This window comes from Girardinichthys multiradiatus, chromosome 22, assembly GCF_021462225.1.
Source record: "Girardinichthys multiradiatus isolate DD_20200921_A chromosome 22, DD_fGirMul_XY1, whole genome shotgun sequence".
NCBI classification, from domain to species: Eukaryota; Metazoa; Chordata; class Actinopteri; order Cyprinodontiformes; family Goodeidae; genus Girardinichthys; species Girardinichthys multiradiatus.
This window is the reverse complement of record NC_061814.1, coordinates 3,816,603-3,842,435: the sequence shown is the minus strand read 5'-3', so window position 1 is coordinate 3,842,435 and position 25,833 is coordinate 3,816,603. Positions and strand designations below refer to the sequence as shown.

General features: G+C 43.6%; 1 protein-coding gene and 1 long non-coding RNA gene across 6 annotated transcripts in view; one reads left to right on the top strand and one right to left on the bottom strand.

The window, feature by feature from the left end:
- Nucleotides 1-17,648, top strand: part of ltbp1 (latent transforming growth factor beta binding protein 1) — a 260,233-nt gene extending 242,585 nt beyond the window's left edge. For all 5 annotated transcript variants that reach the window (XM_047351281.1, XM_047351282.1, XM_047351283.1 and 2 more), the window contains 4 exons: nt 11,593-11,769; nt 12,182-12,343; nt 15,768-15,917; nt 15,996-17,648. In XM_047351281.1, coding sequence (XP_047207237.1) covers nt 11,593-11,769; nt 12,182-12,343; nt 15,768-15,917; nt 15,996-16,168 — 662 coding nt within the window. In that variant the 3' untranslated portion in view covers nt 16,169-17,648. The remainder of the gene's footprint in view (nt 1-11,592; nt 11,770-12,181; nt 12,344-15,767; nt 15,918-15,995) is intronic.
- A 2,443-nt stretch (nt 17,649-20,091) lies between these two features.
- LOC124859540 lies at nt 20,092-21,902 on the bottom strand. Its single transcript, XR_007036133.1, has 3 exons — nt 21,857-21,902; nt 21,414-21,526; nt 20,092-21,056 (listed from the first exon to the last, which is right to left on the bottom strand). It is a non-coding gene; the product is annotated as an uncharacterized LOC124859540 (long non-coding RNA).
- Between the last annotated feature and the right edge of the window lie 3,931 nt (nt 21,903-25,833).

The following is a 25,833-nucleotide window of genomic DNA, read 5'->3' as shown; positions in this document are numbered from 1 at the left end:
CTCCAGGAAGCCGCTGCAGAGCAGCCCACGTCAAGTCTCCAGGCAGCTGCTGCAGAGCAGCCCACGTCAAGTCTCCAGGAAGCTGCTGCAGAGCAGCCCACGTCAGGACTCCAGGGAGCTGCTGCTGCTGCAGAGCAGCCCACGTCAGGACTCCAGGGAGCTGCTGCTGCTGCAGAGCAGCCCACGTCAGGACTCCGGGGAGCTGCTGCTGCTGCAGAGCAGCCCAAGTCAGGTCCACAGCCTGACACACCACAGCCTCAGCCTGACTCCAGGCTAGACACACCACAGCCTGACCCTAAGTCAGCCTCAACCCCCTCCACACGGCACAGAAGACGTCGTAAGAGGGACGCCCCGGCTCAAGTCATCGGGGGCCCTGGCGACGCCTCTGCTCACGCCACTGAGGGTCTCGCCGGCACCTCAGCTCTTGCACACGTTACCGAGGGTCCGGTCAACGCCTCAGCTCCTGCTCACGTCATTGAGGGTCTCGCCGACGCCTCAGCTCTTGCACACGTCACTGAGGGTACTGTCGACGTCTCAGCTCCTGCTCACGTCACAGAGGATCCCGTCGACGCCTCAGCACCTGTTCCTAGTCTGCACAAGTTTAAGGAACGTTTTGTCCTTGTTCTGGCTTTTGAACCCAGAGCTGAGGGTTCGCCAGGCTCTGCTTCAGCCTCTGAGGGTTCGCCAGGCTGTGCTTCAGCCTCTGAGGGTTCGCCAGGCTCTGCTTCAGCCTCTGAGGGTTCGCCAGGCTCCATGCCTCTGGAGTTCCACAGAGTGTCTGGGAAGTCCTCTACTCTGCTCAGTCGGCCTCCACGTCATTGGTGCAGGCCTGGTCGCCCGCCTGAACTCTGTGCCTGCTCAAGACGACCTCCTGGTCGCCCGCCTGAACTCTGTGCCTGCGCGGGACGACCTCCTGGTCGCCCGCCTGAACTCTGTGCCTGTCTTCCGTTTTCTCCGGGACCGGGTCGCGGGGGCAGCAGACTCAGCAGAGACGCCCAGACGTCCCTCTCCCCATACACCTCCTCCAGCTCCGTGGGGGGAGCCCAAGGCGTTCCCAGGCCAGCCGAGAGATATAGTCCCTCCAGCGTGTCCTGGGCCGTCCCCTGGGCATCCTCCCGGTGGGACGTGCCTGGAACACCTCCCGAGGAAGGCGTCCAGGAGGCATCCGGTATAGATGCCCGAGCCACCTTATCTGGCTCCTCTCGATGTGGAGGAGTAGCGGCTCTACTCCAAGCCCCTCCCGGATGGCCGGGCACCCTACGGAGGAAACTCATTTCCGCTGCTTGTATCCGGGATCTCGTTATTTCGGTCATGACCCAAAGTTCATGGCCATAGGTGAGGGTAGGAATGTACACCGGTAAATCGAGAGCTTCACTTTTTGTCTCAGCTCTCTCTTCACCACAACGGACCGGCACAGCGTCCCTATTACTGTGGCAGCCGCACCGATGCGTCTGTCGATCTCCCGCTCCATTCTTCCCTCACTTGTGAACAAGACCCCTAGATACTTAAACTCCTCCACTTGAAGCAGGAACTCCCCTCCAACCTGAAGAGGACAAGCCACCCTTTTCCGGTCGAGAACCATGGCCTCGGACTTGGAGGAGCTGATCTTCATCCCGGCCGCTTCACACTCAGCTGCGAACCGCCCCAGTGCATGCTGTAGGTCTTGGCTAGAGCGGGCTAGCAGGACCACGTCATCTGCAAAAAGAAGAGACAAAGGACAGCACTCCCGGAGTCCAACATGCACCGGGAACAGGTCCGACTTATTGCCGGCAATGCGAACATAACTCCTGCTCCGCTTGTACAGAGATCGGATGGCCCCTAGTAAAGGGCCCCCACAGTCGAATGCTTTCTCCAGGTCCACAAAACACATGTGACCCAGTTGGGCAAACTCCCACGAACCCTCGAGCACTCTGTAGAGGGTATAGAGCTGGTCCAGTGTTCCACGGCTGGGACGAAAACCACACTGCTCCTCCTGAAGCCGGGGTTCGACTATTGGCCGGACTCTCCTCTCCAATACCCTGGCGTAGGCCTTACCATGGAGGCTGAGGAGTGTGATCCCCCTGTAGTTGGAACACACCCTCCGGTCACCCTTCTTATGTAGGGGGACCTCCACCCCAGTCTGCCAATCCAAAGTAACTGTCCCCATCCGCCACGCAATGTTGAAGAGGCGTGTCAACCATGACAGCCCCACAACATCCAGAGACTTGAGGTATTCAGGGCGGATCTCATCCAACCCTGAAGTCCTGCCACCGCGGAGCTTTTTAACCACCTCGGTGACTTCAGCCTGGGTGATGAAAGAGTCCAACCCCGAGTCCCCAGCCTCTGTTTCCACCAGGGAATGCGTGATGGCAGGATTGAGGAGATCCTCGAAGTACTCCTTCCACCGGCTGATAATGTCCCCAGTCGAGGTCAGCAGCTCCCCACCCCCACTGTAAACAGTGTTGGCGAAGCACTGCTTCCCCCTTGTGAGGCACCGGACGGTTTGCCAGAATCGCATTGGGGCCAACCGGTAGTCCTTCTCCATGGCCTCACCAAATTCCTCCTAGGTCCAAGTTTGTGCCTCTGCCACCGCCCGGGCCGCGACACGCTTGGCCCCACGGTAACCGTCAGCCGCCTCAGGAGTCCCTCAAGCCAACCACAGCTGATAGGACTCCTTCTTCAGCTTGACAGCGTCCCTTACTGCCGGTGTCCACCACTTGGTTTGGGGAATTTCGCGGTGACAGGCACCACAGACCATATGGCCGCAGCTACGGGCAGCAGCATCGACAATAGATGCGGAGAACATGGTCCACTCGGACTCTATGTCTCCAACATCCCTCAGAATCTGGTCAAAGCTCTCCCGGAGGTGAGAGTTGAATACATCCCTGGCCAAGGGGTTAGCCAGACGTTCCCAGCAGACCCTCACTATACGCTTGGGCCTGCCAAGTCTGTCCGGCTTTCTTCTCCCCCAGCGGATCCAACTCACCACCAGGTGGTGATCAGTGGACAGCCCAGCCCCTCTCTTCACCCGAGTGTCCAAAACACGCGGTCGAAGGTCTTATGATACGACAACAAAGTCGACCATTGACCTCCTGCCTAGGGTATCCTGGTGCCAAGTGCACTGATGGACACCCATATGTTTGAACATGGTGTTCATTATGGACAATCCGTGACTAGCACAGAAGTCCAATAACAAAACACCACTCGGATTCAGATCGGGGAGGCCATTCTTCCCGATCACGCCTCTTCAGGTGTCACTGTCATTTCCCACGTGGGCGTTGAAGTCCCCCAGCAGAATAATGGAGTCCCCAGGAGGGGCACTATCCAGCACCCCCGACAGGGACGCCAAGAAGGCCGGGTACTCCGCACTACCACTCGGCCCGTAGGCTGAAATGATAGTCAGAGACCTCTCCCCAACCCGAAGGCGCAGGGATGCGACCCTCTCATCCACTAGGGTAAACCCCAACACGAGACGGCTGAGCTGGGGGGCGACAAGCAAACCCGCCCCAGCCCGCCGCCTCTCCCTGTGGGCCACTCCATTGTAGAAGAGAGTCCAGCCCCTCTCGAGGAGATGGGTTCCAGAGCCCACGCTCTGCGTGGAGGCGAGCCCGACTATTTCTAGTCGATATCTCTCGACCTCCCGCACAAGCTCAGGCTCCTTCCCCCCCAGCGAGGTGACATTCCACGCCCCTAGAGCCAGCCTAAGCATCCGGTGAGTGGGCCGCTGAGGTCTCCACCTTCGTGCGCCACCTTCGTCCGCCACCTTCGTCCGCCACCTTCGTCCGCCACCCAATCCTCTTTGCACCGGTCCCTCACGGTTCCCCTTGCAGGTGGTGGGCCCACTGGGGGATGACCTCGCGTTTCTTGTTCGGGCTTGGCATGGCCGGGTCCTGCGAGGAGCAACCCGGCCACCAGACGCTCTCCAGCGAGTCCCGACCCCAGGCCTGGCTCCAGGTTGGGACCCCGGCTCCGCTGTACCGGGCGACGTCACGTGCCTCGATTTTGTAGTCGTCATGAGGGGTTCTTGAACCGCTCTTTGTCTCACCCGTCACCTAGAGCCTGTTTGCCATGGGAGACCCTACCAGGGGCATTTAGGCCCCAGACAACATAGCCTCTAGGATCATTCAAGCACTCAAACCCCTCCACCAAGTTAAGGTGGCGGTTCAAGTAGGGGTCAAGAGTCTACACTCTAATTTTTACATTATAGCTCTAAGTATAGCATTAGCTTTTTTTTGCACATCTAAAAATATAATAAAGACTATGTCACAGCATCACTTACCTGCTTGTCTTTTCAATGTCACAAGGGAGCGCTGGTGCCTGTCTCCAGTGGTCATTGGGCAAGAGGCGGGGTAACACCTCGACAGGTCACCAGTCCATTACAGGGCAACACAAATCCACAAAAAACTATTTTAGAGAGACCAAATAACCTAACAGTAATGTTTCAAACTGTGGAGAACTGCCAGAGAATCATGAGAGAACCCATGCACCTTCTCTCATGTTTCAGAAACAGAGCTGTAGTTTTGGGTAGTGTGTTAGATTGTTAATATTTTATTGCAACTTTCCAGAAGCCACATTCAGTCTTTGTGTTATGAGAATCATTCATTACATATAACAGGAGTGAAGGTGATGTCACACTGTGTGTGAGAGAGATGAGTCTGTGGAACATCTCTGCAGTTAAACCGGATTATTTTTTTATTACGAAGGTTTCCAGTGATTGGAAAAATGTCAGAGTTTAATTTCTTACATGCCATTCAGCAATCAGATGATTCTCATCACAGGTAGACTTCTTAGTGCAACCGTAATAATCAAATTAATAATTTGGGTCCATAAACAGGTTATTACCCTTGATTGAGTTCCCCAATAAACGTCAAAACGGGATGCAAAGCTCTGTGGAACTTTTATGCAGTTTATATTTAAGGTGATGCTTGTTAAGAATCTCGCTGTTGAAACAGCAAGCGGTCCTTTAGTTATTAGACCTCACAATGCATAGCAGACTTACAGTATATCGACTCAAAGGCTTTTTCTGTAGAACAGTGTGGGAAAGAGAAAAACTAGAAAAACTGACAGCCAGAAATGATACAGTTTTACAAATTATTATTTTGAGCTTTAATTTCATTTCTGTTGTATCTATTTTATTCTCTATTTTAATTATATAATATCATTAAGCAATAAAAGCAGCTGCACAATAGCAGAAACGATGTGTGAATATACAAAAATTCAGCTATTTATGAAAAACATTTTGAAACTTATGGGTTTCTAAATTTTCTGTATTTAGGAGTTGCTATTCTGACTCAGAACATGAAAGGCTCCCTCCAACTTACGAGGGATGAGCATAGGATCTTTAAATACTGTTGTCCAATGGAAAAATGGTGGGTAATCTAAAAGACTCTGACCGTGGGATGTCCTGAGCAAAGCATATGCTTGAACTCTTCTGAAGCAGCCAGTAAGGACTTACCAACTTCTCTGTGTTTATCCTGGATGGCTTTAAATACTGTAATTGAACTGGCTATGTCCAAGTGGAAACATTATATTTGTTTTTACAGAGTTTGCACACACCAGCTGCACTCAGTTTAAATGATAAATACAGGTTCTTCTCAAAATATTAGCATATTGTGATAAAGTTCATTATTTTCCATCATGTCATGATGAAAATTTAACATTCATATATTTTAGATTCATTGCACACTAACTGAAATATTTCAGGTCTTTTATTGTCTTAATACGGATGATTGTGGCATACAGCTCATGAAAACCCAAAATTCCTATCTCACAAAATTAGCATATTTCATCCGACCAATAAAAGAAAAGTGTTTTTAATACAAAAAACGTCAATCTTCAAATAATCATGTACAGTTATGCACTCAATACTTGGTCGGGAATCCTTTTGCAGAAATGACTGCTTCAATGCGGCGTGGCATGGAGGCAATCAGCCTGTGGCACTGCTGAGGTCTTATGGAGGCCCAGGATGCTTCGATAGCGGCCTTTAGCTCATCCAGAGTGTTGGGTCTTGAGTCTCTCAACGTTCTCTTCACAATATCCCACAGATTCTCTATGGGGTTCAGGTCAGGAGAGTTGGCAGGCCAATTGAGCACAGTGATACCATGGTCAGTAAACCATTTACCAGTGGTTTTGGCACTGTGAGCAGGTGCCAGGTCATGCTGAAAAATGAAATCTTCATCTCCATAAAGCTTTTCAGCAGATGGAAGCATGAAGTGCTCCAAAATCTCCTGATAGCTAGCTGCATTGACCCTGCCCTTGATAAAACACAGTGGACCAACACCAGCAGCTGACACGGCACCCCAGACCATCACTGACTGTGGGTACTTGACACTGGACTTCTGGCATTTTGGCATTTCCTTCTCCCCAGTCTTCCTCCAGACTCTGGCACCTTGATTTCCGAATGACATGCAGAATTTGCTTTCATCCGGAAAAAGTACTTTGGACCACTGAGCAACAGTCCAGTGCTGCTTCTCTGTAGCCCAGGTCAGGCGCTTCTGCCGCTGTTTCTGGTTCAAAAGTGGCTTGACCTGGGGAATGCGGCACCTGTAGCCCATTTCCTGCACACACCTGTGCACGGTGGCTCTGGATGTTTCTACTCCAGACTCAGTCCACTGCTTCCGCAGGTCCTCCAAGGTCTGGAATCGGCCCTTCTCCACAATCTTCCTCAGGGTCCGGTCACCTCTTCTCGTTGTGCAGCGTTTTCTGCCACACTTTTTCCTTCCCACAGACTTCCCACTGAGGTGCCTTGATACAGCACTCTGGGAACCGCCTATTCGTTCAGAAATTTCTTTCTGTGTCTTACCCTCTTGCTTGAGGGTGTCAATAGTGGCCTTCTGGACAGCAGTCAGGTCGGCACCCATGATTGGGGTTTTGAGTGATGAACCAGGCTGGGAGTTTTAAAGGCCTCAGGAATCTTTTGCAGGTGTTTAGAGTTAACTCGTTGATTCAGATGATTAGGTTCATAGCTCGTTTAGAGACCCTTTTAATGATATGCTAATTTTGTGAGATAGGAAGTTTGGGTTTTCATGAGCTGTATGCCAAAATCATCTGTATTAAGACAATAAAAGACCTGAAATATTTCAGTTAGTGTGCAATGAATCTAAAATATGTGAATGTTAAATTTTCATCATTACATTATGGAAAATAATGAACTTTATCACAATATGCTAATATTTTGAGAAGGACCTGTATTAGGAAAAGTTAAATAAGAACTAAGAACTAAAAACATCAAAAGGGCAAAAATTGTTTTTACAAAAATGCACAAGACAAGAATACAGGGTGACTACTATATCTAACAGTAACTAGTTCCCCCAAGTTTCCCCCAACATACCACTTCTTGGGGGCCAGTTTCCTACTTCTTTTAATGTAGATGTTAGTAGTACTGGCTGTACGGTGGCACACCAGGAAAATGATCCATCTTCTGAGAACAATAAAAGGTTTGAGAACAACCTTCATTCTAAACAGTCTTCTCCTAAGCTGCCACAGAAAAAGCGCCCCACCGGACCAAGAACCCTAATAGTGGGCAACACAGTTGTGGATGGGATTAAAAACTTCTCCAACAAGAAAACACAGTAGTTATGATTGGTACCAGTAACGTGATGTCCGATATCTCAGAGAATATTCTTGCAATAACAGAAAAGCGCCCGTCTCTAGAAAACCTTATTATACACTTTGGAGCCATGGATGACGTGGCTAAGAAAAAATCAGAAGGACTGAAGGAGGATTTCACTCATCTTCTGAATATTGTTGGAGGTCTCAATATCAAGGTGTTTCTCAGCAGACCCTATGCACCAATTTTCTGTGGAGATGAGATTTTTTCAAGATTTCTGATAATTAATAAGTGGTTGAAACAACAACTTTAATATTTTTTGGGAAAAAAGACAACTCTTCTAGCAAGAGGGTTTCTGTTTGAACAAGCCAGGGGCCAGACGTCTCACATCTAATCTCTTCTATTCAGTAAATAATCCGCCAGCAGCTTCGACCTTCCGTTAAACCCCCCTCACCCCAGACCCCACCCCAGACCGCACAGAACTCTCCCATCTCCCCACTGAGCCCACTTTTTGCTTTACTGGATTCTGATAACATGAAAGTGTCTTTGTGCGGCACAGAAGAGGTGAATGGATGGACTCTACATGCTTGGTTCCCACCGTGAAGCATGGAGGAGGAGGTGTGATGGTGTGGGGGTGCTTTGCTGGTGACACTGTTGGGGATTTATTCAAAATTGAAGGCATACTGAACCAGCATGGCTACCACAGCATCTTGCAGCGGCATGCTATTCCATCCGGTTAGCGTTTAGTTGGACCATCATTTATTTTATTACAGGACAATGACCCCAAACACACCTCCAGGCTGTGTAAGGGCTATTTGACCAAGAAGGAGGGTGATGGGGTTCTGCGCCAGATGACCTGGCCTCCACAGTCACCGGACCTGAACCCAATCGAGATGGTTTGGGGTGAGCTGAACTGCAGAGTGAAGGCAAAAGGGCCAACAAGTGAAAACCATTTCAGGTGACTACCTCTTGAAGCTCATCAACAGAATGCCAAGAGTGTGCGGAGCAGTAATCAAAGCAAAAGGTGGCTACTTTGAAGAACCTAGAATATAAGACATATTTTCAGTTGTTTCACACTTTTTTGTTCAGTAAATAATTCCACATGTGTTAATTCATAGTTTTGATGCCTTCGGTGTGAAGCTACAATATTCATTGTCATGAAAATAAAGACAACTCTTTGAATGAGAAGGTGTGCCCAAACGTTTGGTCTGTACTGTACATGTTGATTATGACTGTTTAATTATTGTGGGAGACTTCAACATTCACATGGACAATCCTGAAGACAGAAGTGCAATAGATCTATGTGACACTCTTAGAAATGTTGGTTTGACTCAACATGTTAAACAGCACAAACAGGGACATATTTTGGACTTGATCATCACTAAGGGTCTAAACATTTCCAAGGTGTCTGTAACTGATGTTGTTCTATCTGACCACTTTTCTGTTATTTTGAAAGCATCATTTCCAATGACTCAGTTTGTCAAAGAGACATTATAAGAAAACACATCTTTAAGGACGGTGCTGCTGAAACCTTTAACCAGATTTACTCTTCTACCTCCACTTTGCCCTGTAACACTGTAGATGAGCTGGTAGAAAACTTTCATTCTAAAATCTCAGACATCATTGATTCAATTGCTCCAATTAAAGTGAAAGTCATTTCTGGGAAGAAAATGTCTCCATGGAGAAGTGCTCCACCAGTCAGAAGTGAAAAAAAGGAGTGTCAAAAAGCTAAACGCAGGTGGCAAAAGACTGGACTCCAGGTTCACTATATTATCTATAAAGAGAAACTATACAGATATAACCTACAACTGAAAAATGCAAGGGAATCTTTATTTTCTGAGATCATCAGCAAAAACATTAACAATGCTCGTGCATTATTTGCCACGGTCGACAAGTTAACAAACCCTCCTGTAACTGTAGCATCTGGATTCCACTCTACCAGGGCCTGCAATGAATTTGCTAACTTCTTCACTGAAAAAACCCAAAAGATCAGAGAGGCAATCAGCACATCCACATCAACTCCAGTACCAAAGTTCTCTCCAACTAGAAATGATTTTGACAAAATTTCCCAATTTCACCAAATAAACTACAAAATCTTAGAAGAAATCGTACAGCAACTAAGTTCTTATTCCTGCTGTCTCGATGTTTTACCCACAGCTTTCCTTAAGAAAGCTTTGCCTGTAATAACATCTGATTTAAAACACAAATAATAAACACGTCCCTTTTGTCAGGTGTTTTCCCCCAGGCCCTGAAAACAGCAATAATCAAACCTCTATTGAAAAAGAGCAACTTGGACAAGCTGCTACTACAGAACTACAGGCCTATATCAAACCTACCCTTCATCAGTAAGATTATTGAAAAAGCTGTGTTTCAGCAGTTAAACAACTTCCTAACAACGACCAACCGCTTTGATGTCTTCCAGTCAGGCTTCCTGCTCACCACAGTACAGAGACTGCTCTTGTCAAGGTGTTCAATGACATCCGTATAAATGCAGACTGTGGAAGAACCACAGTGCTGGTATTATTGGACCTTAGTGCTGCATTCGACACTGTTGATCACTCCATTTTATTAGAGCGCCTGGAAAACTGGGTCGGCCTTTCTGGTACAGCACTCAACTGGTTTAAATCCTCCTTGAAGGACAGGGACTTTTTGTGTCAGTAGGTAACTTTACATCAGAGAGCACAAAAATCACATGGCGTTCCCCAAGGGTCCATCTTAGGGCCCCTCCTATTCAATATCTACATGCTCCCCCTAACTCAGATTTTAATAAACAACAACGTAAGTTATCATAACTATGCAGACACACAGCTATACGTTACGATGTCACCAGGTGACCATGAACCCATTCAAGCGCTGGGTAAATGCTTAGAACAAATCAATGCATGGATGGGCCTAAATATTCTTCAGCTGAATCAAAACAAAACTGAAGTAATAATCTTTGGACCAAAGGAAGAGCGTTTAAAAGTTACCACACAGCTTCAGTTAATACAGCTAGAAACCACCAGTCAGGCTCGAAACCTGGGTGTAGTGATGGACTCAGACCTGAACCTTCAGAGGAACATAAAGACAGTAACAAGGTCGGCCTTCTATCATCTAAAGAACATCTCCAGGATTAAAGGACTAATGTCTCGGCAGGACCTTGAAAAACGAATTCATGCGTTCATCTTTAGTAGAATTGATTACTGCAACGGTGTCTTCACAGGTCTGCCTAAAAAGTCGATCAGACATCTGCAGTTGATCCAGAACACTGCTGCCCGCATCCTCACTAGAACTAAGAAAGTGGAGCACATCACCCCGGTTCTAAAGTCCTTACACTGGCTCCCTGTAGCTCAGAGAATAGACTTTAAAATACTTCTGTTAGTCTATAAATCACTGAATGGCTTAGCACCAAAATACATTACTGACTTGTTGTCAGTGTATCAACCAGCCAGACCTCTCAGGTGTTCTGGCTCAAATCTACTCTGCAGAACCAGAACCAGAACCAAACATGGAGAAGCAGCTTTTTGTTCTTATGCTCCACTAATCTGGAATAAGTTCCCAGAAAAATGTAAAAGTGCTGAAACCCTAAGTTGCTTTAAATCAAGATTAAAAACGTATTTGTTTAGAGTGGACTTTGACTGTGCCATCTAAATGTTATTAGTTATGTTTTCAGTCAAATTTCCTTTCATTTTCTTATCCATCATTGTATTCTCTTTATTTTATTTTTATTTTTGTAATTACCTCTTTTGTTTGAATTTCTGTATCATTGTAATGTTTTTCCTTATGTACTGCGCCTTGAGTGCCTTGTTGCTGAAAAGCGTTATATAAATAAACTTGACTTGACTTAACAGTTGTTAGCTCTGTTGTTTTGCAGCAAAACGATCCTTGGTTTGAAGCCTCCATAGTCTAAAAGCCCTCTCCAAACTGCTGGAGATATGCACCAGCAACCCAAGAAGGAAGGAAGGAAGGAAGGAAGGATGGATGGATGGATGGATGGATGGATGGATGGATGGATAGATGGATGGATGGATGGATGATACTAATACTAGTAACCCTATAGACAGTAACACTGGATGTATTTGTAGAGCAACAAGAGATGGAGCAGGAATACTATCAGGGGATATGCTGGCAGACAGTCTCAGAAACCAACATATGCACACAGCCTCTGGGGCCCAACAGAAAGACCACCTTCACAGAGTGTTGCTGTCGGTTCGGAGAGGGCTGGGGAATGGACTGTGCCCTGTGTCCTGCCCGACACTCAGGTACACAACAAGCAAACAGACACACACACACTGTTACATGTCTGTGGCGCACTAAGTACACATCCTCCTTACTGAAATAATAAATGTTGCAAAATATTTTGATACGCATGGGTTTTTTACTCTTCAGAAACAAAAATGAAGCAGCAGTAATGCTGAAAGTTACTTAAATGTCATTTATTGCCATTAATGTGAGGTTTGTAATCATTAAAATAAAAGTTTTGATATGTTTTAAAGTTTCATTTAATGTATGGAACAATATTGAAAATCGTTTTTTGTAAATACATACTGCCATTAGTTTTGCAGGTATGTGACACCATTACTCCCTTACTCATTAATTCCTATTTCTTAGGTGTTGGAGACTTTATCTTTTTTATTTTGTCTTCCCCCTAACTGTCTTTTATTTACTGCTCAGAGGACTATGCATCCATGTGTAACATTCCTTTGGGTGGGAGACGGCAGCCATATGGTCACGATGCCCTCGTTGCTGGCCCAGTTCATGAATATGAAGTGAGCCCAGGCTACTTACCCTCACCTGATGAGGAGCAATTCCGAAACCTTTATGAAAATGAAGAACGTAAGTATTTAGATTTTTTTTCAAGCCACAACCTAAAAGATAGACTTGTTTGATCAGATCAGAGAGAACATTTATTAGAAGACTTGTCTGGGAAACCAAAGGCCGATAGAATATAAGAAAAATAGTTTTTATTTGCTAAATGCCAAAAAAATGGGAGAAAGGTTTTTAGACACTTTTTATTACTTTATTTATAGTCAGAAAGTTACAAACACTTAAGAATACAGTAGTGCCTTCAAATAATGTAGTAATGCTCAGATGATGATGTCATAGATTCTTAAGCCTCTGATAGGTTAATTCACAACATCTGAAGTTAAATAAAAGTCATATTTACAAAACTGCTATGCTGCATTTCACATATGTACTACACTAAAGTACTTAAAATGAATTTCAGATTTTCAGACAAACTACCAAACATAATTCCCTTCTACAAGGTATAAGGGAATTGTGTGGAATTATCTGACTGTGTGGATGATAAGCTGTTATTTACTCATATCTTACTAATATACTGAAAATTTGGCTTTTTGCTTAAGTTTGGCTTTTACTTATAAATAAATTTGTTTGCTTTTAAAATGTGGAAGTCACTTCTCTGCATTGCGGAATCATATACACAAAGCCTCTATCAACGCACCAAATGTTTTACCCAAAATGCAAAGTGGATTGTTTTGGAAATGGTTGATAAGTCCTTGGACAAAGACATTCTTCTGTCTATGAACCACTGCTGGGTAATGTTCAGCTTTCCTATGTTTGACCCACTTTGTCTCTGCCCAGCAGCTTATCAGCTTCACTTTACTCAATGGTTCAACCTATAGCTTCAACAAAATGCAGTTCTACCTTTTTCATTTCCACCCTGAATGTGGGTTTAGTTAACTAATATGTCAGACTAGTCATTCTTATATTTACTCCTAAATTGAAGGTTTTTTTGAAGGATATGGAGAGCTTGCTTTTTATTTATTTTATTGATAGGAGGTGAATATTATGTATATCCATAAAACAATTTTTTCATGTTTATAACATAAAACACAGAAAGACTTGCACACTGCAGGACTCATTTATTTAACATGTGGAAGCTTTAAGCATCTGGTTCTTCAAACCAGAGAATATGAAATATCCAAGAAGATGTGCATATCTTGGTTTAATTCTTATGAACTGCATCCTAACATGTAGAACTGTTAAATAGATCATACTTTAATAAAAAAATAACCCTTGGTGAGAAGATTGGAGTAGCTTAATTCACGTGTCAGTGTTTTTAATGTTGCAGCTCACAAATATTAAACCTCTTACAGACCCACGCAGTAACATTTACAAGCACTTTGCTGCCATCTTGTGACAGAAGGTGTGTCACAGTGGGAACCACTGTAAGGAAGAAAGCAGCTCCACTTTTTTTGTAAATCTTGTTACTTGTTCATTAATATGTGTAAACATCAACTTGACTATATTTAATTTAGTTGCTTATTTGACTCTTAAGAAATATGATTAAGTATTATATGGGCTGAGTGGAAAAAAGCATGTTTTTCTGTCTTTGTTAAGGTATGCATCCTTAGGAATATGTTGCTGCTGTTAAACTCCAAGCACATTTAAACACACCCTCTCTGGTCACGTTTCCATAGCTGTAGCTGTAGCCTTCTTGTCAGTACCAAGCAAGCAAATATTAGGCCATAGTGTTCAGTTTTAGCTGCCCATGTGTGTCCTGATTTTAATGAGCCATGTTTGATTCTGAGATCCTCCTCCCTCTAATTGTTAGATTGGAAATATTCCACTGGCCTTCAACATTGCTAGCAGGCGCCATAATCAGGTTATCAGACCACTTTGAATGTAGATGGTCAAAGATCAGCACTCTGTAGCCCAAACAGAGGCTGATGTGGATTGGATAATATGAGCCTCAACACACCGATGAACAGAACCAGAATACATTTGAAGTAACTGCTGACTATTAGTTGGACTCCTTCTTTTCTGTACAAATAAAAAATGGCTGATTTGTCTCTGTTTGCAATAAATTGAGTAAATCATTTTAGATTCTAACCATAGCCGACAACCTCAAACATCCAATCAAAGCCTGTGAAATCCTGAATCTGCCAGCTGTCTAACGCACCAAATGTTAGTAATAATTCTGTAATATTTCTGTAGAGTGAAAGAAAATCTCCTGGCTCCATTTGTTAACATTGTTAACCCTCAGCCGATTAGGATTAATTATTGCTACTCAGTTATTTGTTCGAAGCTTCCAAATGACAAACAATATCTCAACAGTACAGTGATTATATTCCAACGTGTTTGAAAGCTTTTAATTAATGTTTTGGTAAGATGGTAAATGTGTAGTTTTTAAATTGGCGGAAATCTGCTTTGATCCTGATGTCATCTGGATGTCTTTTGCTGCCTCTAACAGGTTTTCTTTCAGAACTGTCCTGTATTTATCCCCGTCTATCTTCCCTTCAGCTCTGACCTGTTTCCCTATCCCTGCTGAGCACACATCCCCACAGTATGATGGGGGATGTGTTCAGGCTTAGGTGCCATGTTGCTTTTTTGCCACATATAGCATTTTGAATGTATGCCTAAAATAAAATTTTAGTCTCAGAGCACCTTTTTTCACACGTTTGCTGTGTCCCCTACATGATTTATATAACATACACTTGTTTTATTATTATGTACAGCAACTTCAACATCGATTTATTGCAAACTGGAAAGTTGTAAAGTTTATGCAGTGGTTCGTCCAGCCATAAACATCCAGTTGCATTTAGATATAAAATATCTTAATGCTATTAAACTATGGGTTTTACATTGTATGCTAAATCATGCAACTATGTTAGAGAGAAAGTCATTTAGTTCAATATTGTGTTTAACCTCTCTCTGTCACCTTTCAGTCAGTGCATTTTAGTGGAAATGTGAGTTTTAAATCATCTACCTGAAAAGAATTTTTCTTAAAGCCAACCCCACCAGTCTGAATGCTGCAAAAGTGACCAAAGTCAGTCAGTCAGTCATTTTCTACCGCTTATTCCATAGTGGGTCACGGGGAAGCTGGTGCCTATCTCCAGCAGTCTATGGGCGAGAGGCGGGGTACACCCTGGACAGGTTGCCAGTCCATCGCAGGGCTGACCAAAAGGCAATAAAGTAAAAATGGAGAAAAAATCTGGATTGAATTTCTAGCTGACATGGCAACAGTGACACATTTTCCTTTCACGTTGTCAAAATGTAATGTCTCATTGCACCAGGGTGTTCAACTTTAGTTACACTGCTGTTATCCAATCCTGAATAAATTATGTATGGCAGGTAGGTTATTAACTGCTATTAAGCTCCCAATAGGATAAAACTTCAAAAAATCTGAATAATCCCTTTAGGGGTGAACAGATCTGTACTCACAGAAGGGATTGCTGGCATCTCTGTAAGTTTAAACCTGTCAACCCTTGTGTGTGATTGGATGTCTGTGCTGCAGATCGTAACAGTGCATTTGAGGGCTTACAAGCTGAGGAGTGTGGGATCCTGAATGGCTGTGAGAACGGTCGGTGCGTCCGGGTTCAGGAGGGTTACACCTGTGACTGCTTTGCAGGATACACCCTTGACTTGTCCCGCATGTCCTGCATTGGTAGGAGAGAGCTCACTCTCATGTAAAGCCAATCACATCCTTTTTCAGTTTTATGCCAACCCCTCTCTCTATCTGCAGATGTGAACGAGTGCTCAGAGCTGAACACCCGGATGTCGCTGTGTAAAAACGGAAAATGCATCAACACAGTGGGCTCCTACCAATGTGAGTGTCTGCCGGGCTACAGGGTTTCTGACAAACCCAACTACTGCGTGAAGGCGGACGAACACCAAACATCCACACACATTCAGTGAGAGGAGAAGAGGGCCACAAAAACCACACGCACAAGCTCATAATTGTCATACCTGTGAGGACATCAACTTGCTGTAGTCAGTCAGTGATAAATTCTACCAACCAAATTCTAAACCTTCTTAACAACTGACATTCAACACTGAGCATGAGGAACAATATGAGGGGCAACAGTTACGTTTTTCCACTCATTTAGCACAACCAAATCACAGGTTTCAAAGGGTTTGTACTCATTAAATATTTCTTTATCATTTATATTACTATGGACAGCTTGATTATGTTGTCCACTGCAACATTTTTTATCTTTATAAAATTAAATTATTATGCCTGAGAGATAAATTATTGGCCAATTTAGTTAAAGAAATTTCTTTCTAGTTCCACTCTAATGGCCAAATATGGGGAAAATCTGCTCAATGTCCAAGGCTTTAAAGAAAATTATGTTTCTGATTTATTTTTTATTTTGCTTTACAAATGTATAAACCTGCTTTGGTCCAACCAGTTTATGGGATTAACCTGACCAATATAGCTGATTTTTCTGTTTCCAGTTTCTACAATGGGTCCCACTTTTGGGAATAACTGCTTTGAAGGATCGTTAGGAAACATCTATATAAATACTTATTGTGCCACCAAAGTTACCTAAATGGATGGTCTATTATTAGAATCTGTATTTATTGAAGACCTGTTTGGGTTAATTATTAGCTAATGCGTGGGATTTATACAGAGACCAGACGTAAAGAGTTGAGGTGCATTTTAGATCTGAGAGGAAGGAAGGAATACCAGGTCCATGACACAACACACACACCCACACAAACCTAATCCACTTCAATACTGTATCAAGAAGAAAACATTAGGCAAAGATAAACTATAAAGTCACTTTTTGAACACACTTATATCTGGGAGTGAGACGTGTGTAAAAAAATTATGTTTGCCTTCTTTAATTTGTCTCTTAAGCAGTGCTTTATCAGTCAGCAGAGACAGTTTTGTTCTTTTAGCTTTTTGACAAACCCAACGTAAGAATTTCTATTTGGGGATCCTGTTGTATTTTACACCACTTCAAAACCATTGTTAAATATTTAAATCTGTAAGGGCTGTTCCATCCCTTTTAATGTCTTTGTGAGCAAGCTTTTATTACCACACCACAGCACCATCAGGTCATTTAGCCTGTAAATACCTCTGAGCTTTAGGAGTCACACAGCTTCGGGAACAAGCCTGTTTCGGGGTTTTCTTAATAAAGTAACAGCTGTCAGATCCCATCAGACAGCTGCAAAACACGGGACAGATTTATGCTTCATATTTTCCAGTCTTGTGGGGTAGTGGCGCTGCTGTGGGACAGCGATGGGAGAGAAGAAACTCATGTACATTTAAACTAAAGAGCGGAGAAAATAGCTCATGTGTTTTGTACATGAATAAATGTCTTTTTCTCTTAATTCATAACATATTGTACAATAAACCAATTGGTAATAAACTACAAATTGTAATATTTAATTTTATGTCTTTGTCTTTTTTTCCATCTCAAAGAAGTTATTGAATGTGATCAAGGTGTTATAGTGAATAACTGTCAGATACTCTTCAGCCTTCAGTGTTGTCCTTACATTAGTCATTTATTAATAATTCTCACCTAAAATACAAAAAAGTTCAAACTTTTTCGTAAACCTGAGAAGTTTCATTAACAAACTCATAGAATGTCATGAGTCAATGTATAGTGTTCACTTTTTAGAACTTCTTTCATCCTGGACATCAACTTATGGACCAAATCCTGACTGAGGGTGACCCATTCTTATCTTCTCAGTGCCAGAAGTTGATCAGTTTGTTGACTTCTGGTTCTCCACCTAGTTTTAAATAACTTAAAACAGGGTCAGGACACAGTGTCAGAGGTCCAGACTAGAGACAGACTTGAGTCACAAATTTGATGACTTTAGACCTGACAGAATCATAAAATACTTTGGACTTGGCTTGGACATTCAAACTAATGACTTGTGACTTCACTTGAACTTGGACACTGGTCATTTGACTTGAAAATACTTGATATCTTACACCAAACACAAAGTTTGTTACAATAGAGCCATACCTAGAGCGCAAAGAGGGAACTGTGCCTGGAAAGCAGCCCAGCCCGCTGTGCGTCTCTGGCCAATATTTCCTTCTGCAACAAGCACACTGCGTCCACCATGTTATTTACCTGCTTTTCTTCTGTATCCTACGATGACAGCGAAGAAGCCGGCAATGATGGAGAGGTGCTTTCTTCCATCTTCATCAGGAATGTGTGCGCAAAGGTAGATAAAGAAAAAAGTGGTGTGTGGCATCACCCAAACAACATGCAGGCTATTATGCAGTATAACCTTGTACAGAAATGTTACGGCACTTTCAGTGAAAGTTTAAATTCAGACAGTCGCATCTGACATAGTCCCCATATTGGCCTGCAAAGACGCAACGGAAAAAAGAATAAGAATTCGAGCGATTACAATAGGCCCTTGCAGTTTTCCTGCTCGGGCCTAACTAAAAGGAAACTGAGAAGCTAGAGGTAACCACCACCTAAGACCTAAGGACTAAACAAAGAAACCATAAAGGAACCCAGACTACAAAAGTAAACAAACCTGTAAACAAACCCAACACTGATAGAACAAACTGAGAATAAAGCAGATGAAACGAGGACAAACAAAGGTGTAAACAATAACTAAAGCTGACCTAACTAGAACTAAACCTAAGGGACTAAACTAGGAGTGGGAACAAAAGGCCTAACATAAATAAACACAGAGAATCCAAGGGAGATACAGAACTATAATAATGACAGACATAAAAAACTATTCTAAGTGAAACAACTAAGCAAAGAGTAAACAACAAAGTCACAAAGAAAGTCCAAAAAATGTCACACTCTGACAGTATGTTATCTTGGAGTCAAACAGGTTGTACAGTGATCCTCTGCATCTCTTCCTCGCAGGTCTCATCTTCTTTATGTGGCTCTTCTTCCTCTTCGGTTTATTGGTAGTACGGCACTTTCAGTGAAAGTTTAAATTCAGACAGTCGCATCTGACATAGGACCGATTCTTAATAAAATACAACTTTAAATGATTCAAAAATGGTGTCACTTTCTGAAATCAGTTAAAAGTTTGCTTCATTCATTCCTGGCCAGTTTATAGTCATGTCTGACTTCATGGAACTAACACCATCATTTTATTGGTTCACACAAACAAACAGACACAGGTGAAAGAAAAAGAAATGAATTTGAGTCTGTAAAACATGTTTAGTAGAGGGGTATCGAACCTCCTTAAGAGATTAACACTTACACAAAGACTGATGAGTTAATTCGCTAATTTAATCATGAAGCCTGGAAAATCACAGGTTCTGTTTAAGATGTAAACCTAAAAATGACAACAGATTGGCTTTTAAATCAGTTAGTTAGCTCTGCAATCTGCTAACCTTTCAATACAAACATTAGTATTTCCCTTATTTAAATTGAATGATTTCCTCTGAATATTATGTTTGCAGGTCCAGTCTGTGTGCATACTAAGTACACAGGAGATGAGATTTATGTGCATAATTTGCAGTTTAACAATGTAACACAAAAAATGTACAAAATGTAAAACAACACTTGGGATCAACTTTGGAACAATGACACCATTGTGACGAAGGTTTGGAGTATTCCACATTTGGAGCTCAAGCAATGTCCAAGCATTAAGTATAAAAAGAGGCTTAGAAATAGATATCATACTTGAAACTACTGTAATTATTAATGTTGATGTTCCTGCTTTTATTGGTAGAAATATTGTTGCTTGTATGTAAATAGAATGTGTAACACATTATCCTAATGTAGCCAGTATTAGATCAATATATATATTTTGTAGCGACCATCAGGTTCCATCTCTTTAGTTGTCTCTGGGTTTGGGCGGATCCAGGTTCCTATGCACTTACAAACAATGTCCAGACTGGGAAATAAGTCGTGGGGTGCTCCCATTTATTGAACAGCTTTCAAATAGATGATAATCCAACATCAAAGTGACGGTCTACAATAGTAGGCATGATGGATAGCATACTGTGGTAAGTGTGAAGTATAAAGACTAAACATGATCAACAGTGAAAACCGTAGGACCTTCCCTAACCCAAACCCTCTGTCTTCTCACCTCTGCACCTATATACACCACAATTTGAGTACTTGTCAACATTTTTTACTTTTCATCTTCTTTTATTCTCCCTTCTGTTCTTTTTTTAACACTGTATCTGCATATTATGTATTCAAAGAAGCAGGTATAGAACATAGATGGATGGATTTATTGAAAAATAAATAAATGATAAATTAAAAAGAATGTAAAACAGATGAGGCAGCTAACTAGCAGGTTTCAGTTAAGTAGAATTACTACTGGGTCCTTTCGGAGGAATAAAAGCAGTACTGGACACAGCTGGGAAAAGGTCAGTTGTATCTCCTGGAACTGGCTCTTCTGGCTCACCATCATCCTGGTCAAAGGCAGAGGCCTCTGTGACTTCATACTCCTCACTTAATAGAACTACATAAAACTAAAAATATTTGGAGTATTTTCAAAATAAAAGCACAATCACAAATTTATCAAAAACAACACACATTAGCAGCAAACAGCATTTCAAGATAATGGAAATCTGAAGATAATTATTGAACTGGGTAGTGACTGTTTCTGTAGATACTCTGACCTGGTGATGGTTGGCTGGCCTGTGTCTGACATTCCCTCTGGTAACATGAATTAAATCTGTTATTTGTTATACCAGAGACGACAACAGCATGTGAAATATTTACACCTTTTCTTCAATAGCCTCCATTTTTCTTTTAAATAAGACCTTAAAAAAAAACCTAAATATTCACAATATCAGGCTCCTGGCTAGCTCGCCATCTGTACAGTCCTCATCCGGAGGCAACAAAAAAAACCTGACCTGTAAAGGGCCAGAACAATAATCAAAAAAGATTCAATTTCATTCCTTTATAAATCCCTTTACCGGTAACCACTTTCAAAATACAGATTCTAAATAATCAAGCAAATAGACCAGTGTTAATATTGGCCATTTAAAACAGCATCCTATAGGATTATTCAATCAATTCTTGTTCATAATGTAACTGCGCAGTCATATTCAAAAGTGCTATTTGCGATTAACACATCACAACTATTTAAAGATACAAAGAACAAACCAAAATCATTGAAGCTTAATAGCCGAATGCAAAAGCACATTTCTACAAATAAAAATGCACGTTATTCAAGGGCAGTTTATAAACAGAAAATATAGAAAGCTTACCACTGAGTCCAGGATATGGTTACATATTTTGAAAGATTCACAGAGTGATCCATGAAACTTGGATGGTTTGGAACGCCAGTCTCTTGGAAGCAGCATTTCAAAGCAGTCTTCAGCTTTATTCAAAATATCAAAAAACATAACAAAAACACTGCAGGTATAAACCAGAGTCAGATCCAAACTTACATAAGTACTGCAGGTACTCAAGGCAAGGATGCCGGTAGTGCACAGGGTAGTGAACGCGAGGAACCAACAAAGCATAATGAAACAAAACCAACTAATATACAGAGAGTCAAGAACAGGTCAAGGCAGAGGGAACAGGTGAACCTAATAAAACTGAGACATGAGAAAAAGGACTAATTAAGAAAAACAGTGAAACAGACCTGAACAAAAACTATAGACCAAGATAAATAAAACAGAATCAAGAATAAACATGAACTAGAAACCTGCAAGCAGCTTTGAAGGCCCTCGCACCCCTCAGCGCAACTCGGGCTGTCGAGCGACCGCAGGAGCCTGGCATCACCTCATACACGCCACCGACGATGACACCGCTTCACTTCAACACGTCGTCACTAAGTGGTACTGTGAGCAACATGTCATATGATCTTCGGTCATGCAGAGTTTCGGTCTGGCAAAAAGCATTCAAAATTTCGAGTAAATCGGACCTTCCAGAAGGACGCTGCAGTCGCTTGTTTGTTTGTGGGCGGGGCTAAAACAACATCATCAATTGACTGTGTGAAAATGTCCATCATTAACTCAGGATCATGTATACTACATTTCAAATGGATCCGAGGATATATGAGGGAGATGGAGCACTTGAAGTGACCTAGGGGGCACTCTTGATCCAAATTCCAATGTAATGTAATAGAGCTGTTTATGGGCTGACAAAGATCAATAATTATCAGTTTGGAGTGAATCGGACCATGCATGTGTAATTTAGAGGCAAACGTATATGGCAGTGGCGTGACATCAGAATTCGCCACGCCATCATGGCCACACTCTCCAGCTAAAGCAGTCATTCCTGGCGACTGTCTAAGACCATCATGTTATCTGTTACTTGGGACAGTTTCACATTGATTATGTGAAGAAAATCAAAAATTGACTTTCTAAAGGAAAATGGGACACTTGCTGTTCTCAGGGGGCGGCGCTTCGATGATGTCAGCATATGACCAGTGAAAATAGTTCAGGCCTATTGGCAGATAGTCTTGTGTTCATTGCATTGTTTTACAGATTATGGCCCTTTGTGTTTCACGGAGTTCCCACTATGGGGGACTGTATGCTGATAAGGAGCTAAGCCACCCCCGAAGGCGCTTTCTGTGCGGAACTCGTTGAGTTTCACAGTGTAGTGGTTTTGTTAATCTTTTTAAGTTAATCCAAATTGTTGTGTTATTCTAAATTGGTTTAATAAATTTTTACATGGATAAAGAGACAGAGTTTGTGTTTATTTTGTGTAAGAGTGATTATCTGTCAAGAGAAGGTTAGTGTTCCACTCCATTTGGTAAAACAGTTGATAACAGTGAGATTTGGCATGGTTTTGGTTAATTATTGATGATAATTAACTAATTGTAATTATTAAGTGCTGTGAGCCCAATAATTACACCCCCAGAATGTATCTCTAATCGTTATTCGTAAAAAAATATTTTTTGGTTAGAATTTATTTCTTCTAAATTATGATTTTTAATTATGTTGTTATATAAATATTTATAATCAATAATCATAAACCTTATAGACTGGTACTCGACTTTGGACTTGTATGCCTTAATTTTGGTCTCGTGACATTCATCTGTCTGGGACTTGACTCAAGACTTGGGAAAAAGCCTTCAGATTTATTTGTGACTTGTAAAACACTGGCTTGGTCCCACCTCTGTGTTGTGCTAAGATCTTTAGTCATAAAGGGATGGATTTTCTTCATGACCCCAGGCCACTCTGGACTGATGGAAGATTGATTCTTGCGAGTAAGCCCACTGCCTTTGTCACAAGGCTGTGGGCAAAAAAGTCTTTGTCCCTCCTCCTGAATGAGGACGCATTTAGTCATGGTGTTGCATATGTGAAGGAGAAGGGGATGGGTGCCAAGGCGCCAGCATGAATCTCCCGCTTGGGGTCCAGCTTCCCAACCTTCTGCAGAGTTTAAAGATGTATCTTTTTGACAAAGGCATGAAACTACTAGGGGTGTAACGGTACTTGAAACATAGAGGACTCCAACTATCACTAAATTCTGCTATTTGGGAATAAGGTTTCTCATTCAGAAAGAAAGGAATTAACCAAAATGTCAATGTAGGCATCTTTGAACAGTAAAATTGTACATAGCTAGCTCTGCATTTAACTGAATTACTCACCTGAAGCAACATCAAGCTGAATGTAAAAATCAGCGGTACTGGAGAAAAATCAGCTGATGCCTCAATGGCCACCTGTAGCTTCCAATCAGCCCAAACTCCATACATCATATAAAATGCAAGTGGAATGTCTGTTGATGAAGGGGGATTTTCCCATACAGCTGCTCATGCTGCCTTCAGGTACAGCTGGTACACTAGATTGCCTGGATATCAAACAACTCCAAAGTTATTTTTTGGCTCTAGTGGCCTTTATTATTTTTCCAAAGTATTTTTTTGACAGTGAGTAGACAAGAATCCCTCATGAGGACGAAAATATCGAAGAACGTGACGTCGCCTGGTACGGTGGAGCCGGGGTCCCACCCTGGAGCCAGGCCTGGGGTCGGGACTTGCTGGAGAGCGCCTGGTGGCCGGGTTGCTCCTCGCAGGACCCGGCCGGGCCAAGCCCTAATGAGAGACTCGAGGCCATCCCCCAGTGGGCCCACCACCTGCAGGGGGAACCGTGAGGGACTGGTGCAAAGAGGATTGGGTGGCAGACGAAGGTGGAGACCTCAGTGGCCCGATCCCCGGATGCTTAGGCTGGCTCTAGGGACGTGGAATGTCACCTCGCTGGGGGGGGAAGGAGCCTGAGCCTGTGCGGGAGGTCGAGAGATATCGACTAGAAATAGTCGGGCTCGCCTCCACGCACAGCGTGGGCTCTGGAACCCATCTCCTTGAGAGGGGTCGGACTCTCTTCTACTCTGGAGTGGCCCACGGGGAGAGGCGGCGGGCTGGTGTGGGTTTGCTTGTTGCCCCCCAGCTCAGCCGTCTCGTGTCTGGGTTTACTGTCGTCTTGGCCTACGGGCCGAGCGGTAGTGCGGAGTACCAGGCCTTCTTGGTGTCCCTGTCGGGGGTGCTGGATAGTGCCCCTCCCGGGGACTCCATTATTCTGTTGGGGGACTTCAACGTCCACGTGGGAAATGACAGTGACACCTGGAGAGGCGTGATTGGGAGGAATGGCCTCCCCGATCTGAATCCGAGTGGTGTTTTGTTATTGGACTTCTGTGCTAGTCATGGATTGTCCATAATAAACACCATGTTCAAACATAAGGGTGTCCATCAGTGCACTTGGCACCAGGACACCCTAGGCAGGAGGTCGATGATCAACTTTGTTGTCATATTCAGACCTTCGGCCGCATGTTTTGGACACTCAGGTGAAGAGAGAGGCTGAGCTGTCCACTGATCACCACCTGGTGGTGAGTTGGATCCGCTGGGGGAGGAGAAAGCCGGACAGACTTGGCAGGCCCAAGCGCATAGTGAGTGTCTTCTGGGAACGCCTGGCGGAGCCCTTGGCCAGGGATGTATTCAACTCCCACCTCCCGGAGAGCTTTGACCAGATCCCGGGGGATGTTGGAGACATAGAGTCCGAGTGGACCATGTTCTCCGCATCTATTGTCGATGCTGCTGCCTGTAGCTTCGGCCGTAAGGTCTGCGGTGCCTGTCGCGGCGGCATTCCCAGAACCCGGTGGTGGACACCGGCATTAAGGGATGCTGTCAAGCTGAAGAAGGAGTCCTATCGGCTGTGGTTGGCTTGTGGGACTCCTGAGGCGGCTGACGGGTACCGTGAGGCCAAGCGTGCTGCGGCCCGGGCTGTGGCAGAGGCAAAAACCCGGGCCTGGGAGTAGTTTGGTGAGGCCATGGAGAAGGACTACCGGTTGGCCCCGAAGCGATTCTGGCAAACCGTCCGGCGCCTTAGGAGGGGGAAGCAGTGCTTCGCCAACACTGTTTATAGTGGGGTGGGAGGCTGATGACCTCGACTGAGGACATTATCGGGTGGTGGAAGGAGTACTTCGAGGATCTCCTCAATCCTGCCATCACGCATTCCCTGGTGGAAACAGAGGCTGGGGACTCGGGGTTGGACTCTTTCATAACCCGGGCTGAAGTCACCAAGGTGGTTAAAAAGCTCAGTGGTGGCAGGGCTTCGGGGGTGGATGAGATCCGCCCTGATTACCTCAAATCTCTGGATGTTGTTGTGCATTTTAAGAATAATAGAAATCAAATTATGTTCACATTTTTGCAAATAAAATTACTCTGACAGAGTAGTGTGTAAATGT